We start from the raw sequence: 19,962 nt of genomic DNA, 5'->3' as shown, positions 1-19,962 counted from the left end.
ATAGTGACGTCCAAGCAAGTCAGAACCAAACCCTGTGTTACAGGAGATGGATGGTTAAGCCTGACTTCATCAGAAGCCTCAGCGTTGCCACTTCCTAAGTATGTAACATGGCACAAACTGCTTTGCCTCACTGAGTGAATGCTAGCCTCCTCATCTGTAAAATAGGACAGCAGTGCCAGATGTTGTGAGTCTTAAACAAAGTGAACAGCATAAAGCACTCAGCCCAGAGATGGACATGACCAAGTGCTTATTAAATTACCACTGCTGTTAATCATTTGCCTGTGTTTTTAGGAAATGCCTTCCTATGCATGCCTCTTGTGAAAGCTGTGCTTTGTCCATGGCAGAGCCCACAGGCAGAGCCCAGCCCCATGTCACTGGCGGAAGAAACTTAGAATCATCCTCTACAGTCTGTGCAATGAGCTGGCTGTGTTGCTGACTCTGCTTCGATCGTTCCTGCCTTGCTTTGCTGCATTGCTGAAATCCACCACAAAGAAGATGACTTTGTCCAGAGTGCACTTCTAGCCTTTATCCTCTCCAGCTGCAGGCGTCCTGTGTTGATACTGTCCCAGTTCTGAGGGTGGTTGCCCCCTATTCACCTGCCAAGCCCCCACAGTGTTCCTTACTAGAAGCCAGGCCTGAGTTATCACCTCAAATAGCTCAGAGGCATCAGAGCTAGATTGAATCCTGAGACAATTAGCACTTCTCCCCAGCCACCTGAGGATGGGATCCTTGTCCTCTTGAAAAGTCTAGGAGCAGTGGAAGGAGCAGGGCTTTGCAGTCAGACAGAACACCACCTGCTGACTTGGAAGCCAGGGCAAGAACCATCCTCCCCGGACCTGGGTCCATCTCTGCAAAACTGGGACATTGTTTCTTTTTCAAAGGATTTTTAGGAGTTGTCAAAGTGAGAGGAAATCTGCAACACCAACTTGACACCCATCACTCAAAAAAAAGAAAACTTTTGTGATTATTAATGTTTTCTGATTGTTCAGAGCAGCAAAAACACTGGAAATTCTAGAGCTGAACTGTCAGTGTGGTAGGTGGAAGTGTGGCTATTAACATTAAAATGTAATTATATAAAATTTCATATTTAGATGCTCAGTCTCTGTAACTAGGTTTCAGGTGCCACACAGCCACACATGGGCAGTGACCATCAAATTGTACAGTGCAGATGTGGAACATTTTAATTACAGCAGATGCAGATGGATCAGAGGACTATTTATTCTATTTGTTTATTTGATCAAGAGACTGGGCTTCCCTATAGCTCCTTCTAGTGTCGCTACCCCATACCCAGGCCTCATGTAGCAGAGGTGTCCCTGTCTCTGACTGTCTGGAGCTAGCCAGCAGAAGGCTAGGTGTCAATCTGCCACCTTAGTTTCCAAGTGCTTGAAAAGCTCAGAAAGTACATGAGAGTCTCTCAACTGGAAGGAGCTGAAAGGCAGGTCAGTGTAAACATGTAAATGTGTCTTCCCTGGGGCTGCCATGCATGGTGGTATAGGTTGTGCACTACACAACTCCAGGGGGTACCCATAGACAAACCCTATTTTCATTACTTCACTTAGTCCTCACAAACTATGAGGTAGGTAGTATTATTTCTACCCTCCCATTTTACAGACAAGGAAACTAAAACTCAAAAAGTGAAGTACTCCAGTTAATAAGCAGCAAAATCCGGATTTGAACTCAGGGTTTCAGATTCAGCATCAGACTGGCTCCCAAAGAACGAATGGAGTTGGAATTTTATTTGTTCATTTGCTTTCAGTGGCAGTGAGAGGGAGTGTATGAATTTCCCCTATAAAAGCCCCCATCCTGGAGCTAACTGTGGTGTAGTAGATGAAGCCGCTGCCTGCAGTGCTGGCATCCCATATGGGTGCCAGTTCAAGTCACAGCTGCTCCACTCCCAATCCAGCTCTCTGTTATGGCCTGGGAAATCAGTGTAAGATGACCCAAGTGCTTGGGACCCTGCAACCATGTGGGAGACTTGGAAGAAGCTCCTGGATCCTGGCTTCGGATCAGTGCAGCTCCGGCCATTGCGGCCTTTTGGGGAGTGAACCAGCAAATGGAAGAAAACTCTCTCTCTCTCTCTCTCTCTCTTTCTCTCGCTCTCTCTCCCTCTCTCTCTCTCTCTCCCTCTCTCTCTCTCTCTCCTCTCTCTTTCTGCCTCTCCTCTCTCTGTGTAACTCTGACTTTCAAATAGATAAATAATTCTTTTTTTAAAAAAAAAAGCCCCCATCCTTCCTTGCCAAAATCTGGAATTGCTTGGAAAGCAAAGAATTCCTGCTTCATACAAGCCATTTGATTCAAGATGCTCTGAGCCGTGCATTCCTGCTATGTTTACAGGCAGCAAGAGGGGATCTGAGGTGAATACTAGCTTTGGCTCTAGGGCCCCTGGTCTGAGGGTAGAGGAAATTCATTTTCAGTACAAACTAGAAACGTCAATTGTATTAGGAGCCCATTTGGCATGCACTTCCCGTTTCTCTGCACTGACAAGCAATACCCTGCTCCTTTGCGTCTAGCCTCCCTGCCAGTTGCCAAACAGAACTGCTCGAGTCGTCTGATGCATTTACATTTTCCTCCCCTTTAAATACAAACTGGCCATGAAAGTTACTTGGCAGGCCCCAGGCAGACTGGGTTTCAGTTTGATAACATGACCACAGCCAAAATATTATTTGGCTCAGCAGTTTGAGTAACTGTTAGCAACAGTTTTATGTAAGGGAGCGAGAGGGAAGTTGATCAGCCTGCGAGAGGCCATGGTAATCTCTGGCATTTGCTTGTTCCGGCACTGGCTTCTGCTTCCCTGGCAATCAGGGATGGGAATGACTCCCCTCCTGAGTGTACACAGAGGACCATGAGTGTAAACTACCAAAGATTTTCAGGTGGTGCTAATTGGGGTCGGTCTACCCACTGTTTGGAGGGACCCAGGTTCTGGTTTTGACTCAGCCAATGTCAGCTGTGCCACCCCGGGAGATTAAGTAACCACTCTTGGTCCTCATCTGTTCATCTGGAAATGAGGAAACTGACTTTGATGTTCACTGCTATCCTTTCCTGTGCCTTAGTGCAGCCATCATTTCCTGAGCACCTACTAGGTGCTTGGCACTGTCCAAAGTGCTGAAGTCACTGGGACGATTTCAGATCAGTGAAGAATTTCACAGCCTACTGTAGGAACATGACATAGAAACAGACAATTATAATGCAATGGGGGTAATCCTGGGGAGTGATGCTGAGCCCAACAGTGGATGAGACATTGAGAAAGAGTTCCTGGAGAAAGAAATGCCTGTGCTGAAGAGTGAAGGGTGATGAGGAGTCAACCAGCTGGAAAGGTAAGTGAACTCTCTAAGGTAGAGAATGCAGAGGGCAGAGGGAGGTCAGTATTCCTGGTGATGGGGTAGAAGCCTTAAATTCCATCCTTACAAGCTGGAATTTTATCCTAGTGGAAATGGCAGCTGCTAATTGATGAAGGGCTGTGAGCAGGGGGATTGTCATGATTAGAGTTATGTTTCAAACAAATCACTCTGGCTGAAATGTGAGAATCTACTTACTGCAGAGCAGTAAGGGAATTAGAGTAGGGAAACAACCAAGAAGCTGCAAACCTAGAAAGAGGAATGGTGGCCTGAGTTAGGGTGGTGGCACTGCAGACAGAAGATGATAGCTTTGGGTATTTTGGAGGGAGGAAGGGCAAGACCTGGTGATTGCTTAGATGTGGGGAGAGGGAATAGAGGAGTTGAAGATAGTGGTTTGCTAATATCTGATGATTGGAAATGAGTACTAACTAATAAAGACTGACCATGGAGGATGCAGCAGGATCTGGGAAACTGAACTCTGGCCTCATACAGCTGATGATTTTTACACATCTGAGAAACTTGGGCTTTGGTTATCAACCTTAAATTGGTTGGTTCTATTAAGATGGAGTTTCTTGTGAACTCAAGGTATCTTTTGAAACAACTGTCTTTCATTTCACTTTTGCATACTTTATTGCTTTCCAGCCCTAGTGGATGGTGAGGGGCATGTGTAGGGATGAAAGAAAATTCATTCTCACAACTCTGTCAGCAGAGATAGCAGTTTTGTACTTTCTGCTAGTTGTGGCTTGAGATAAAATATAAACCCTGCTAGCTTCTTCTATTTTCCTTTTCTTCCACTGTTCTCAAAACCAGTCCCTTGGCCGTCGCCATGGCTCCCTAGGCTAATCCTCCACCTTGCGACGCCAGCACACAGGGTTCTAGTCCCGGTCGGGGTGCCGGAGTCTGTCCCGGTTGCCCCTCTTCCAGTCCAGCTTTCTGCTGTGGCCAGGGAGTGCAGTGGAGGATGGCCCTAGTGCTTGGGTCCTGCACCCCATGGGAGACCAGGATAAGTACCTGGTTCCTGCCATCAGATCAGCGCGGTGTGCCAGCCGCAGCGTGCTGGCCGCGGTGGCCATTGGAGGGGGAACCAACAGCAAAGGAAGACCTTTCTCTCTGTCTCTCTCTCTCACTGTCCACTCTGCCTGCCAAAAAAAAAAAAAAAAAAGTCCTTGAAATCAAAATATGGCCTCTTAGTCTTCAGGTACCAACTGATTTTTTTTTAAGCTAGTGGTACTCTTGTGATTTTAAAGACTTCAAGGACCAACATCAGCAGTGATGGTGGTAGAAAACTGGCAAAACCATTCAGTGTCTCCTACAAGAGTAACTTAACTTTCATCAGTTTCATACAATGGGATTCAATCTGTGATTTCCATTGTAAGGGTACCAATGTTAAAGAAAGTTTGTAAGCCAAGAATCTCTGAACAAAATACAGTTTAGGAAGGAAAATGTGGATCAAAGAGCTTACAAAGGAAGGTAATTAGAGGCCATTTCTTAACTTCTGCTATGGTGATATTGCCCTTATAATCTGGGCATATGTAGACAGTCTCCTGGAGAAAGTGGTTCTTAAGATACAGTGTTTATTTTGGTAAGCAGAGAGGACAGGGACCAAAATATTAATCTCTAATTCCAGGGGGCTTACCTGGGAGGTGTCACTGTCTTCACACTTGATCCTACACTCGCTGTTGAACTGGAAGCCATTAGTGCACTGGTAGAGCCCGTGGAATTTTGGTGGAGGTGGGTCACAGGTCACAGGAACACAAGCTCCCACCTGCCAGCTGCCATCTTGGGTACACTGTGTCTTGAAGGCTCGTCTTCGAGGAAGAGATGAAAGAAAAGAAAGCTCTAGGACCAAATGGCTAGACCCGTGTCCTTCCAAAACACAAACTTGTCCTTATATTTCTCTTTCCCAGTCTTGATTCCCTACTTGTCCTAGGTGGTGGTGAGTGTCATGTATAAGGGATTAAGAAGAATTCACTTATAGAACTCTTTGAGCAAGGACAGGCAGGAATGTCATACCGTCTCTCAGTAACTTGTGGATTGATATAAAACACAAACCCTGCTGTCCCCTTCTCTTCCTTCCATTCATAATGTCCTGATAAGTGTTGGCACCATAATTATATTAATATCTACCATATATTGAGCAACCACCATGTGCAAACACTTTGGAAGCATTTGCATACACATCCTCATTGATTCTTCACAGCAACCCTGTTATAGAAACTCTTAATATAATTTTCATCTTACTGCTGAAAAAGTAGAAACCCAGAGAAATGAATTTGCATGAAATAATTTGCATGAGATCATGTAGCCAGTAGGCAGCCAACCTGGAACTTAAAGGCAGCTTTGTTTGACCAAAACTTCATATTATCAAAAATGTCCTTGAGCTTCCAACAGGTCAGAAGAGATGAGAAAGAATGGCGAGTACTTTCTCCAAAGAAGAAATGAGTGCTGCCTTCCAATAAAGTATTCAGATCCAACTCCTCTCCTCCCGAAACCTGTGAGATTGTGTTTCCAGCCCCACTTACTTCTTTGACTTCCGGGAGGAGCCGGGCACGTGGTATCCAGGTTTGCACTTGTACTTGCAGAAGGAGCCCACCTTGTGTTTGTTCTCTCTGCACCTGGCAGTCTGGAGTTCTGCATTGGGTACTGGGGGTGGAGCCAGGCACATGAGCTCACACAGGGCCTCTGGGAAGGACCACAGTCCATCCTCCATGCAAGTAAGGAAGCTGTGGTTGCCTGGGGGACACAAAAATGCAGGATTAGCAGGGGTAGAAGTAGCATCTACCACTGACTTACTACATAGGTTACTAGATTTTACCTGACTTGAAGGACCAAGGGAACCCTCTGTGGCATTCTGACCCCTTCTATTTACAAGGAAGGAGCCAAGGATGTGGGGTGGGGGCTCAAGAGAGCTGTCACTGAGAAGAAACTCCCATTTGGGAGTCAGCTTCCTTGTGTCTGTAGTGAATTGAAATCGATGCTTCTGATTCCTGACTCTGAACTGTAAAGACAGACCTTCACCATCCTTTAATCCAGCCTCCTTGCTTTTCAGGTGGGAATCCTTACCCAGAGATGAAGGGGCTTGCCTTCTGATAGTCAGCAGCATGGCTCCTCTCAGAAGCTATTCTACGCTCTGGTATCAATGTACTGTGTGACCTCAAGCTGCCATTTTCCCCTGGGCTCTGGGCTCCTGTATCTGTCCTGGCCTCCCAGTGCCTGGAAGTAACAGCATCGTGTTATCAGGAGGTTTGATTTTCTGTTCAGGCCCCAGAGCTCAGTGAAGCTTTGCCAAAGCAGCTGAGAGAACAGCACTTCCCCGCAGCCCGTGCCAGCTCTGACAGAAGTGCTGATTGCCATCGGGAAGCCGGCCTGATGGGGAACATTGCAAGTAAAAGTAAAACAAGGGAGTTAGGCTTTTCACTGCCAGCTCATATATTATCAAGGCACAGCCTGCCCCAAACCTCCCTGAGACAATTAGAGGAGGACCTGAAACTTGTGTTGCTTCACCAAACTCTCCTCTTCCTGGTGATTGCTGAATGGTGTTGACAACCAGGCCTGGAAGTATGTGTGAGGCTTTGGGATTCGAAGGTTGGAAGGGCGGAGTGACAAGGAGGAACATGACATTTATTGTGCAGTTACTGTGTACTGAGTACTCCTGATAGGCAATCTCACTTGTTCTCATCACACAATGCACCTAATATAATTCTCTGCAGAACAGAGACTCAGAGGATGATGTCACCAGACCAGGTTGTCATGATTAGTAAAAGACAAAACTGAGGTTCAGAACCAGTTCTGTCCAACTACAGAAATGGTTGTTTTTAATGGGATATTGGCTATGTATTCTCAGCAGAGGACTTGCCATCCATTCTGGGAGTGTTAAATCTCAACTTTCCTTATAGGAACAAAACAAGTGCGCCTATCTTTCAACATATTGAGATCAAATGCATGATATTTAGGAAATGTTATATCAAAGTCCTGGTTTGCTCCCTAACTTCTTTCCTTCGTCCCTTCTTCCCTTTCTTTATGTAATTTTTTTTTTGACAGGTAGAGTGGACAGTGAGAGAGAGAGACAGAGAAAGGTCTTCCTTTGCCGTTGGTTCACCCTCCAATGGCCGCCGCGGCCAACACACTGCGCTGATCCAATGGCAGGAGCCAGGTACTTATCCTGGTCTCCCATGGGTGCAGGGCCCAAGGACTTGGACCATCCTCCACTGCACTCCCTGGCCACAGCAGAGAGCTGGCCTGGAAGAGGGGCAACCCGGCGCCCAGACCGGGACTAGAACCCGGTGTGCCGGCGCTGTAAGGCGGAGGATTAGCCTAGTGAGCAACGGCGCCGGCCCTTCCCTTTCTTTAACCTTTAGCCTTCAAGAGCAGATCTGAGAGGACCCTGTGAGTAGCACAGAAGCCTTCACTCATTCAACAAGCTTCAATTTAGTGCTTACTATGAGCAGATACTTTTGTATGTTAGGGTGAAAGCAGTGAACAAAACAAAACAACATTAAACAACAATCATCCTGTCATCTTGGAATTTATAATTTAACGAGATAGGGAGGAAAATAATACATTAAATTAAAAAGTAATGTATTTAGTATGATCCAGTTTCTCCAAGTACTATGGAGAAAAATAAAGCAGGATAAAAAAAGGAGAGGGGAGAGAAAACTGCAATTTTATGTAGGTGCCGCTACTTTTTCTATCTTCATTCATCTTCTTCTCTTGTTGTGTGATTCACCTCATTAGCATAAGAGAATAGGGTGTCTGTAAATCCCACAGAGTATTTCATGTTGATGAACTGTGAATGTGTAAGCTATCAGCATTTTCTCATGCAATAAAAAGAGTAAAGGGTGTGACAGGGTGACTTATTTGTCTTCCATAGAAGCATAGAGGATCCCAGAAAACCAGGGACTACCTAGTTATTTATTTTTTTCATTGCTCTTGTGTTTGGGGTAGTCAGTGCTTTGGGCTACTGAAGCACAGAATAAGCTTAGTGGGAAAGGGTTCAATCAAAGGGTCTATCAAAGATGGTGCAGGGAGCATACCGTTTTGCATGGCTTAAGAGAGAGAAAATATCTATAAAAGAATGTTGGGATTCTTAAAATGTACCTATCAACTGTGAAATTGGGAAGTCATGTTTCTTCTGTGACCCAATAACATCAAAATTGCAAAATGTTAAGCAAAAACAAAACAAAACAAAACAAAACAAAAAACAAACAAAAAACAAACAAAAAACAAACAAAAAAAAAAACCAGAAAGTACATGCAGAGAAAGGGTAAACAGCAGTTAGCAGTGCACCTCGGACAAGGAAGAATCACAGTCATGCAGGAACTGGAGATTCAGGACCATGGATATGTCCTCCAACCCCACAGCGAACTAACTCCAGGAGATGCAGATACTATAAGGGGGCAGAATAAGAATTTCCATGTCCCAGCCAGAGCTACTCTATTGCATTCAACATGTGGCTTTGAAGAAAGTAGAGTATGACAGAGTCTGTCTAGTTCCTTCTCTTAGCCCACTGGCACTGACCTTTATCCTCCATGCCTGAGGACTTAGTGCCCATGGAAACAGCACTTATCCAGTGATGGAGCTGGCAGATGCGTGTACCAGAGTCTGGAGTTGCAATAATTCTGAGGCATGCACATCATTGGTTCTCGGCATTCCCCCCGAAGGACTATGCTCTAATAGCCCACAATAGTAACCAGCTTTAGAACAGACCCTTGTTGACTCTTGTCAATTCTATTTCTCTTGTCCTCATCTCTCTAGCCATGTTTCTTGGCAGAACATGAGTCAAAACACAAGGTAAGAGTGTGTTTAGGCTTGGAGCTCCTGGTGGAAGGTAAGGGTGTTTATGCTAGAGATTAGGTTGTATTTTTTATTTCTTTTAAGGTTTATTTTATTTATTTGAAAGACAGAGTTACAAAGAGAGGTACAGACAGACAGAGAGTGAGGTCTTTCATCCACTGGTTCACTCCCCAAATGGCTGCAATGACTAGATCTGAGCCGATCCGAAGCCAGGAGCAAGGAGATACTTCTGGATTCCCCACGTGGGTCCTGGGGCCTAATGATTTGGGCCATTCTCAGCTGTTTTCCCAGGAGCATTAGCAGGGAGCTGAATCAGAAGTGGAGCAAGCAGGACTCAAATCGGTGCTGATATGGGATGCCATTGCTGCAAGCCAGGGCTTTAACCCCCTGTGCCACAATGCTGGCCACTTACTTGTATTTTTAAAATCAGGGAAATAAATCTTGCTTTTCCTATCTACAATCTGACTTTTGAAATTTCAAGCTCTAATGAGTATTCAAGTTTTTTAAAAATATTTATTTATTCATTTGAAAAAGAGAGAGAAACAGAGAGAGATCTTTCATACAAATGGATGCTGGGCCAGGCTGAAGCCAGAAGCCTAGGTTTCCAAGCACTTGGGCTACCATCCACTGCTTTTCCACCTACATTAGCAGGCAGCTGGATTGGAAGCAGAGCAGCTAGGAGTTGAATTGGCACTCCAATATAGGATGCCAGCATTCAACTAGTCAGTTAACATGATGCGGCACAATTTTGTCCCCCAAAATAATTTTAATTCTGTAGTAATATCAAAAGTAATACCTGTTATTTCATTTAAAAGATTGCTCAGAAGACCAAGTCTCTTTGGAGAGTCCTTAAGGAGAAACAAGTTCTAAGTAAACAGTAGGGTGGCTACAGTCAACAATAATGTATTTCATATTTCAGATAACTAAAAGAGAAGATTATGAATCTTTTCATTACAAAATAACAACTCTTTAAGGTGATGGATACACTGGTTTCTCTGATTTTATCTTTATGCAATATATACATACATCAAAACATTACATTGTGCTCTATACATTTGTACAATTACTATATGTAAATTTAAAAATGATTTAAATTAGCATAGAGCAGAACCCAAAGAGAGGAATATCAGTCTGGTTAGTAATGTTTGGACCACAAGACAAGATGCTACATCTTGTTCACTCTTTGTTCCCATATGTCAGCTTATTGTCAAATGCACAATAGGTCTTTGATATCAATTTGTTGAATGCATAAAGTATTATGAATCTTCTTGTGACCTTGAACAGGTCATCTAAAATGTCCAGACTTAAGCCACAGCTATCTCTGAGTTCCTTCCTAGTTTGTAGGATAGTAAAGGATATTGAGCACTGTATTGTTTGGGGAAAAAATGCAGCTAGTGAGACTGGAACGACAAGCAAGCACTTGGGGGCTATGTTAGCCAAGGGCTTAGATAGGCGGGATTGCAAGGAGATTCAATTTCATTGTTCTGGGTAGTGAACAGATCTTAACAAGAGTTACAGAAATAAGATTTTAAAGGGATAAGAGGGACAAACAGAGGAAATATCTAGGTGAGGCAAGAAGTGTGGGCAGAAAAGATTTCAGGCTGGTTGTTTCCCCAAAAATAAGCCACTAGAACGTCACCTAGTATTGGAAGTAAAGACAAAGATGATGCAGAAGAAATTGAGGCACCCACCAAGAGACACTTTTGATCCTCTACTGATTTTAGTTCTGGAAGCACATCACTAGGCTCCTCAATCCTATAGAGTTAAAGAGCACAACTGGGCTGGGTATGGCAGGTCAGATGAATACCAACTGCTTGGTCAAACTGCGCTTTTCCAGCTTCAGACAGAGTGACTTAGGTTATATTTTGTTTGTTTAGTTGTCCAATCATTTCCTAAATGTCTAAAGCAAATTCTACCAAAGAGTGTCTGAAAATTGAGTCCATGGGGCTGACCTAAAAAGCATGAGCAGAGTCATTTTGATGATCCTTTCTAGCAACTCAATTCATCGTTAACCCAGTTTTGTAGGTGGAAAAACTGAGATCCTGAGAGGGTCAAACTGTTGTTGCTCAAACTAGAGTTAGGGGCTCAGTTCAGGTCACCTCAGTTCAGGTGACCCCTACTCCTGAGCATGGCCAAAGAACTGTTGTTCAGAGAAAGTCTCTGGTCAGGAGTATCAACCAGCAGAGTATCCAGGAATCAATGATCAGCCACATAATAACATATCACCCCCCTCATGACCTCTCCACTGTCCATTATGGTGTCCCCCACTTCCAGATGTCTTTACTAAGAAGCTTTATGTATCATCTCAACTGTTAGACCTGAAGAAAATAAAGTGTTCTAAGATGCACTCATGTTTAGGCTTAACTGATGCAGTACCTTCCTAAGAAAAGGATGAAAGAGGCTTGAATGTTGACACTACCATGCAGGCAGGAACAGGAATAGTTAAATGATGAACACAAATTAGACTGTTCGGGGCAAGCAAGCAGGTTATTGTTACAGGATGTGGCCACTTTCCGTCTCCACCCAGCTCTCACCCTATCTTCAGTAAAGTCTAAGAAATCAGAAAATGCTCAAAGGAATTGGACATCTAATAGAAACTAGTGAATACACTGAGATGTAAAATAGGCAAAGTTGAGATGGAAAAGGCAACAGTAAGAGCTAAAAGTAGAAAGCAGGCCTTTTAAAAAGAGCTTTGTAAAATGGGGCATTCTTATTTTAGAAGTCCCACTTCATAATAAATATTAAATGCACTTGACATAGTTGAGTTCAGTTGGAGTTGACTAAGTGAAGGAAGTAATCTTTCATTCTTAGCTATTTACATTTCTGATTTTTATTTTGAAGTTGTCTTTTTTGAAAATGGGTCTTTATGCATTTTTGTAGGTTCTGCCTCTGCTTATTGTGCTCATTTTATAAAGAAGCCTGGCATAAGTGATTTTAATAACGTGAATTCTGGGACCAGTGTTGTGGCATAGTAGGTAAAGCTGCCTCCTTTATGCAGGCATCCCATATGGGTGCTGGTTCTTGTCCCAGATGCTTTATTTCTGATCCAGCTCCCTGTTAGTGGCCTGAGAAAAGCAGCAGAAGATGGACCAAGTGCTTGGGCCCCTTCCATCTATGGGGGAGACCTGGATGAAGCTCCTGTCTCCTGGCTTCAGCCTGGCTCAGTCCTGGCCATTGGGACTGTCTATAGGAGTAAACCAGCAGATGGAAAATCTTTCTCTCACTCTCTGAAATTTTGACTTTCAAGTAAATAAATCTTTGAAAAAATATTGTGGATTCTCAGGATATTTTTCATACATCTTTAAGAGAGGATGGAATGTAAGTGAAAGTCAAGATAGGCAATAGATGTTTGCCTGGAATATAGAGGGCAAGTGTGTTTGCGGAACTGCTTGCATTATGTTACATTTCTATGGAGTAAACGCAACTGATCATCCTGAGTGGTGATTGCTCTTTGAAAACACTGACATCTGTAGCTTGGGACTCTGAAGCACAAGGAGCCTGGGCAATCAGCCACTGCACAGTTCTTTATGATAGTGCCTCTTTTAACCAATGAGTATTTACTAATAAACACCGTCTCTTAGTCCTCAACATGACCCTTCAACATGGGCACTTGTAACTCTATTTTATAAATGACACTCCTGAGGCTCCGAGATATGAAATTGCTCATCTGAGTTCCAATAGTTGGTAGAGCAGAGCCAGGAGTGGAACCAGGTCTTTCTGATTCTAAAGCTATTTCTTTTTTGCTTATACCATACTGTGAGCAAAGGGAAAACAAAGAGTGGAAGAAAGAATAGGGACGCAAGCAAAAGAATGGGGAAAAGTTGTTTTCGTCATCTCTTTACCTCCTGACTTGAGAAAAGAGACAAAGGAGGTGGCATTAACAAGCTCAGAGAGAGTCAGCAGGAGCTTTGTCCAGTCCTTGCTGCCAGCAGGTCCAAGCAGAAGCCTCAGAAGAGGAATTTGAGTGCCAGAAGATGCTGACAACCAAGGGGCATGAATATCAGTTGGTCCTGGTGGGGTCATTACAGCAAATGGAGAGACGCTTTCCTGCTTTGGAAGGGAAGAACAACCCTGGGATCAACAACCATCAATATAATGATCGTCCTGAGGCCTCAGCTCCATGTGGGATCTGCTCCCCACAACCATCCTCAGCTGAGAAGCAGTGATAGAAGGATTGGCATCACTTTGATTAAAGATTATTATTAGTCACAATGCTATAATTATCAATGCTAATTTACACACTCCCCTTTCCCAAGGGCCTGATTTCCTAGTGTTGAGTCATTCATACATCCCACATCTGGAAAAATGGGACCAAGCAACAGTCTTTGGTTGTCTACAAGTTAGAAGGTTTACAATTTCCACTGGTCTTCTCATCTCTCTCCAAACCAAATAATTTTTAAAAGATGTATTTATTTATTTGAAAGGCAGAGTTGAGAGAGAGAGAGAGAGAGAGAGAATCTTCCATCTGCTGGTTCACTCCCCAAATGGCCAAAAAGGCCACAATGGCCAGGGCTAGGTCAGGCTGAAACCAAGAGCCTGGAACTCCATCCCAGTTCTCACACACGAGGGACAGGGGCCCAAGCTATTGGGCCATCTTCTGTTGCTTTCCTAGGCACATCAGCAGGGAGCTGGATTGAAAGTAGCAGCTGGGACCTGAACCAGTGTTAATATGGGATTCTGGCATAACAGCAGCAGCTTAACCTGCTGCATGACAACTCCCATCTGCAAATCATTTTTAACTCAAGAAAATATGATTTAAAAGCTACAGACATTTCATTTGAGTTACTAGGAAGATTTATATTGGAGAGAGATGAAGAAGTTCATGTGAAATGTTATTTTAGGTATTTGATAAAGGGGCACTAGTTCCCTGGTGAACTAAGAAAAAGGCCCTAATATTTCAGAAAATTGGGTTAACGTCAACATTCCATATGTACTCAACTAGAAGCCAGAAGCCTTTGTCTTGAGAGTGCTGCTAACTTGCTCTGTGGTTTTATACAAGTTCCCTCCTTGATATTGCTGGATGCAGGGTTCCCAATATTCTCAATAACACAGTCGTTCCTGCTAAACTCTAAGAACCTTTCCAGTCCTGACTTTCCAGGATTCCCAGACCAGTCTCTTCCCTATTTCCAAAAGTTTTCCTCTTATCTAGTGTGCAAAACTTTCTCTTACTGCCCTGCACACCCTCACGTTTACAGTGCCGTGCCCAGCAGGATGCCAGGTGGTTCCTGTTCACTCCTGCCGCCTCCACCGGACCCCGGCCAAGCCCTTCTTAAGGAGAAGCAGTTGGTGTTGAAGAAAGACAGACCCAGGCTCCAGTACGGTTCCAACCACCAATAAAGATGCCTTGGGCAAGTTCTCAAACACACTGAGGCTGGATTTCCTCCTCTCTGAAGTAGAAATACTGACAACACCTCTTGAGGCTCCTTGAACCCTAATAATACTGAATAAACTACTCATATTAGTTCCAAATGTAACTCTCTGGTCTTTCCCTCCCTCCCTGCCTCTCTTTTTCAGTTTTATCAGAGTATGCAAGGTCTTGGAGGAGATTTCACCATCATTCTTATCTATACCCTGTTTTTTTTTTGTTTTTTTTTTTTTTGTTTTGTTTTGTTTTGTTTTTTAGCTGCACATCAGGTGCAGTTTACTTAATTACAATTGATAGGAAAAAATCAAGAGTACAAATGAAACCTGGCATAACCTTGGTGTCTGAGACCTCAAAGGAGGGCCTGGAAGCAGCCTCTTGGTGTTCCCTAGACAAAAGGGAGCCGAGCTGTGGCAAGGACCCATGTTACCTTTCAACTGTGCAGGGTGACGGCACTGAAAGGAGCATTTTCTGCCAAAGGTCGTGCCCTCGAGGCAGGAGAAGGAGGCGGCATAGACGTGATGGTGGTCTGGGAGCCCACAGTCCACCGGCTCACATGCCACTTGCTTGTTCCACTTGCCCTCTGAGCAGGTTACTGTGACGCTGGGTCCCACCTGAAATGTAGAGACGGGCACTGTGAGGGACACCAGACAGAGACCCAGGTGCAGGAAAAGCCCTCCTCACCCCAGCCAACAGCTGACTCTTCTCCAGCTGTCAGAAGACACATGCCTAATGTTTACCTTTGATTCACTTTTAATGATTCCATTAACTTGATAGGTTAGATAGCACGTAGTAAATACTAATGTTTTAGTTCCCATGTGATGGCGGAGAAACTGAGGGTTAGAACCCCAAGGTATCCAGTTGGAAAGAGAGTAAACCCAATGACAGTGTCCTTAATTGCTTGATTGTAGTCTCTCAAGTCACTATGCCCGTTTTGCTCAGGAGAATCTTGAGATTCGAGATCTCAGGTCTCATGTCACAGGGCATGAACTTCTTTCACAAGCAGACTTTGAAATGGTACAATGGTATGATAGCAAGTATTGATCCCTGTGTCTTGTCTTGGCTCCACAGGAGGCTACCAGTAGTGCTTGATCCACAGTAGGCACTGCCTTGTGATGTTTGCCCTCTACCTTATGAGACCACTGGGAGTCCCTGTTCCTACCTGAGTTCTCCCATTGGCAAAATAAGTGCATTGGACCCAAAGACTGCTCCAGGAGGGACTCCCTTCCCTGAAATTTGATACCTCAAGAGTCAAGAAAGACATGATGAAGGGACAAGGCTGGGGAAAATGGAAGGTGTAGAGGGATTTAAACCAAACTAGAAGATGGTGGGTCTGTGTAGCTGTGAGGGGCGAGGTCCTGCTAAGGAGCCAAGAGAAGGACCGTCATTGGCAGCCTGCAGGCTTCCATTCAAGGAGGAAGCTGCCAAATCCCAGGGGATTGGGAAGCCCAATGTTGATCAGGAGTTTAACACCAAAGGACGTTTCTCTTCTCTTAAGCACACATCAAAGGGACCAGAGCTCTCTGCTGCCAAGACAGCCTAATTGTTTCCACAGGAGTTCAGACCTGTCATGTCTGACACATGGAAAGCAGGTCTCCAACACAAGCAAGCCCAGGAGCTCTGGACAAACAGGCATTTCCAGCAGCAAAGATTGTGCCCTGAGTGCTGGCAGTACAAAAGCAAAGTCCACTGGTGGGGCACTAAAAAAAGCCACAGCTACTGGCAGAGCTCTCCAGGCCTCAAACTCCAGAGCTGGAAAGACCCTCTAACTGCCACCTTGTCCCACTGGAGACCTCACGGTGACATTCGAATGAAGCAACATTCTGCCACATTGCTCAAATCCTCCGTTCCCATTCATCTTGTGCAGGACACATTTATCTTTCAGGAGCTCCCTGATGACTTCCTGAGGGCCTCCCTTCTGCCGATCTTACTGCCAGGCTCTAAGTTACACCCATGTGGGCAGCCAGAGGAGCCTTTGTCAACCATGGTCTGACGATGTTACGCCCTTCCTCAGCTCCTTGTTACCCTAGATAAGCCCTAGGCATTCTGAGTAAGCTTGTAGGACCCTGCAGCAGTGAACTCAGCTTGCCCTTCCAAATCTGGGCGGGCTCAGAGAAAGAAACGTCTCTGACTGTGGCCAAGTTCTTTCTCCTCAGCAGGCCTCTTCTGAGAGTATGTAAGTGTATTTTGAAAAGTTCATGGAAAAATGGAATTAAATAAGCTTATTTTTGTACAAAAGTTTTGAAATCATATATACCCGTACTTTTCCCTTCTCCCCAATACACATCCCTTTGCTTTTGTGTTTAGTTCTCATTTGTGTGCTACTTCCTAGGTACCTTCCCAGTGCTCCCCTTTGCTTCCATTACACCCTATAGCTCCCTTTACTGTGAATTATCTGCCCCACATCTCCCACTAGCCATTTAGATTCTTGAGAGGAGGGACAAGGTCACCTTAATGATTTCTTTTACTCTAGCACCCAGTACAGCATCTGATTTACAGTGAACAGATGCTTTGTGGTGAATGAATGCAACCTCCACTGTGGGGAGCAACTCAGACTAGACTAAGTTACTGGAATTAAGACTTATTCTATGCATCTGCTCTCCCACAATATGGCGCTGGGAGAAAGAGACCAAACAACCTCTACGCAGCTGCCTCATCAGTTTGATAAGCTGCAGGAGCTGATCCTGCTCCTGATTGGAGGAGAGCAGCATACTCGGCGTGTGGGTAGCAGAGTTGGGATTGGTGGAAGAGGACTACAAAGGAGGAGAGAGACAACATGCACGAGGGAACACCTGAGGAACATCTGAGCAGCCCCCGAGAGAGCCGGCCGGCGGTGTGCCACTCCCCCGCGAAAGTGGGGAAAGTGGCAGGGGGAACCGCCCTTCCACGGAGGTGGAAGGGTCGGTAGCCAACCCGGGAAGAACCAGCAGCAAACCCGGGGAGGGCCGAGCAGACGAAAGAACAGCGCAGGGTCCTGTGTCATTCCTCCGTGAATGGGGGAGCGACACTCCACAAACACTATTGCATGGAATACTACTCTGCAAAGGAACTGTCCTCTTGGAGGTTATGGATTGATTGCTTGGTTAATTGACTGATTCAATAAATATTTGTTGAGCACCTACTATGTAACAACACAATTTTAAGCGCTGGGAATCCAGCAGAGACCATGGTCCCCATCCACTCAGACTTCTTGTGTTGAAGAGGGGTTCTGAGGTCAACACTTGTACATACCTGGCTCTTGATCAGCTCATCATCCCGCTGTATTTGGAGCACATAGCCTGTCTGGCAGCTCACAGTACACTGGGCACCATGGTAGCGGTCGCTGCTGGAGCAATTGAGCGATGCATTCTCCACAACCAGCTCTGGGCAGTCAGTGGCTTTGCATGCAAAGTGCACACAGCTGAGGAGGCAAAAAAGCAAGAGAGTGAGAGGGAGCTTTCTCACAGGACTACAGCACTCTGGCTAGAAGATAAAGACTAAGAATCTCTCTCCCAAAAAGTTCAAGAGGCTGAGACAGAGGAGAAGGCAGCGTGCCGGCTGGGGGGAAGATGATTCTGGAGCCAATGGACAAAGTTGATCTTAAAGAGCACAAGCTGGAGTCGGCACTTTGGCGCAGCAGGTGCTTTTTAAGTGCCACTGGCCTGAAGTGCCGGCATCCCATATGGGCACCGGTTCGAGACCTGGTTGCTCCACTTCCAATCCAGCTCTCTGCTATGGCCTGGGAAAGCAGTAGAAGATGGCCCAAGTCCTTGGGCCCATGCACCCACTTGGGAGACCTGGAAGAAGCTCTTAGCTCCTGGCTTCAGATCGGCGCAGCTTGGACAACTGGGAGTGAACCATTGGATGGAAGACCTCTCTCTCTCTCTCTCTCTCTCTCTGCCTATCCTCTCTCTGTGTAACTCTGACTTTCAAATAAATAAATAAATCTTTAAAAAAATAGCACAAGCTATGGAGACAGACAAATCAGGATTCAAGTCTTGCTACTTAAAAGCTTTGTATGTTATCAAGTTTCTAATCTTGCTGTACCTCATTTCCCCACTTATGAAATGGAGAACATTATAATTACAACAAGTATTTAAAAAAATTTCTTGAAAGGCACAGAAACATGGAGAGAAAGAGAGAAAAAAAAGAGAGAGTGAGCAAGCGAGCACACTCATCTACTTGTTCACTCCCCAAATGCCATAAATGCTGGGATTAGGCTCAGGACAAAGTTGAGGGCTAAGAATGTGATCCAGGTCTTTCACATGGGTGGCAGGAACTCAATTACTTAAGCCATCATCTGCTGCTTTCCAGAGTCTGAATTGGCAGAAACTGGAATGAGGAATTGTAGCCAGGCATTGAACCCAGGCATCCTGATATGGGATGCAAGCATGCTAACATCTGCTCTGCAAGAAGTATTTATTATTCCCTATCTGCCAGCACAAGGTTGAGTCTCTTCATAGCTTTTGAAAGTACCCCCTTCTAAGGGCCATTGTGTGAAATAAATCAGTTAACTCAGGAAAAGCATACAGCAGAATCAGAGAATGCTATGCACTCAATCAGTGTTACAATACATATAGGCCCTACTACCTAGAAGCTGCGTGACTTTGAGCAAGGCACATTACCTGTCTGAGTTTCAGTGTAGTCTCAAATTTAGTCAACATCACAGAGCCATAAAATTCAACTGAAGTGATGGATATGGAAGCCTTTTATGAACTGTAAAGTGCCTTACAGATTGTTAGTGAATTATACAGATACCTGCCTTGCATCTTACTGAAGCTGTTCTCCTCATTCATCAGCCAATCTGAATTTGACCCATCCTTAAAACCTCAGCTGTATGTAAATTTCCATCAAAAGCTTTTCCTTGTACACCCAGGAGAGCACCCTCACTTTCTGGTGCCCAACTTTCTCTAATGCCTGTTCCCTTTTTCCTGAATATAATGAAAACACAGGTGCAAGTACTTACTGTGGACTGCAATGCACACTATTTCTTAAGGATGCAAACAGAAACAACAGAAAACCCTGTGCTTCGAAGATCTTTCCCCTTATGTTATAGTTAAGCAGAAACCCAGTAACATGAGTTACTATTCATTGCTTATATGAATGAACTCACACCATCCTCACAACAACCCTATGAGGTAAGTGTTACTCATTTTACAGTTGGAAAATGGGGAACCAGGAAGGTTAAGTTACTTGTTTGTGTTCCTATCCAGATGTGTGAGCTCAGTGTCCTTGTGGTTAACCTTGCCCCATGGTTCTAAACTAGAACATCCTTGAGGATGGAGATAATGACTGTTTCATCTTGCTGTGCCTTGCATAGCAGTTCTTTCCTAAATAGCAAGAAACAAACTACAGTAGTGCCTTGTAGTGGCTCGTAAGTGTTTTACCGAGGTAGGAATGTTGATTCCTAACACTGAAATCTCCTCGGGGGCTATTTTCTCCCACTTGCTTCTCTGATTGTGTCTACCCCAACACCTGGCCACAGTATGCACA

The 19,962-nt window shown here is 44.7% G+C and overlaps 1 protein-coding gene across 1 annotated transcript in view; it reads right to left on the bottom strand.

Moving 5' to 3' along the window:
* The window catches only part of PAPPA (pappalysin 1), a 265,699-nt gene that overhangs the window by 47,208 nt on the left and 198,529 nt on the right, over positions 1 to 19,962 (bottom strand). The window contains exons 14-17 of the mRNA XM_051855823.2: positions 17,722 to 17,890; positions 14,921 to 15,104; positions 5,858 to 6,068; positions 4,972 to 5,143 (exon numbers count right to left, since the gene is read on the bottom strand). Coding sequence (XP_051711783.2) covers positions 4,972 to 5,143; positions 5,858 to 6,068; positions 14,921 to 15,104; positions 17,722 to 17,890 — 736 coding nt within the window. The remainder of the gene's footprint in view (positions 1 to 4,971; positions 5,144 to 5,857; positions 6,069 to 14,920; positions 15,105 to 17,721; positions 17,891 to 19,962) is intronic.

This window comes from Oryctolagus cuniculus, chromosome 1 (genome assembly GCF_964237555.1).
Source record: "Oryctolagus cuniculus chromosome 1, mOryCun1.1, whole genome shotgun sequence".
Lineage (NCBI taxonomy): Eukaryota > Metazoa > Chordata > Mammalia > Lagomorpha > Leporidae > Oryctolagus > Oryctolagus cuniculus.
Note: the sequence above shows the minus strand (reverse complement) of the source record. Positions and strands in the feature narration are given on the sequence as shown.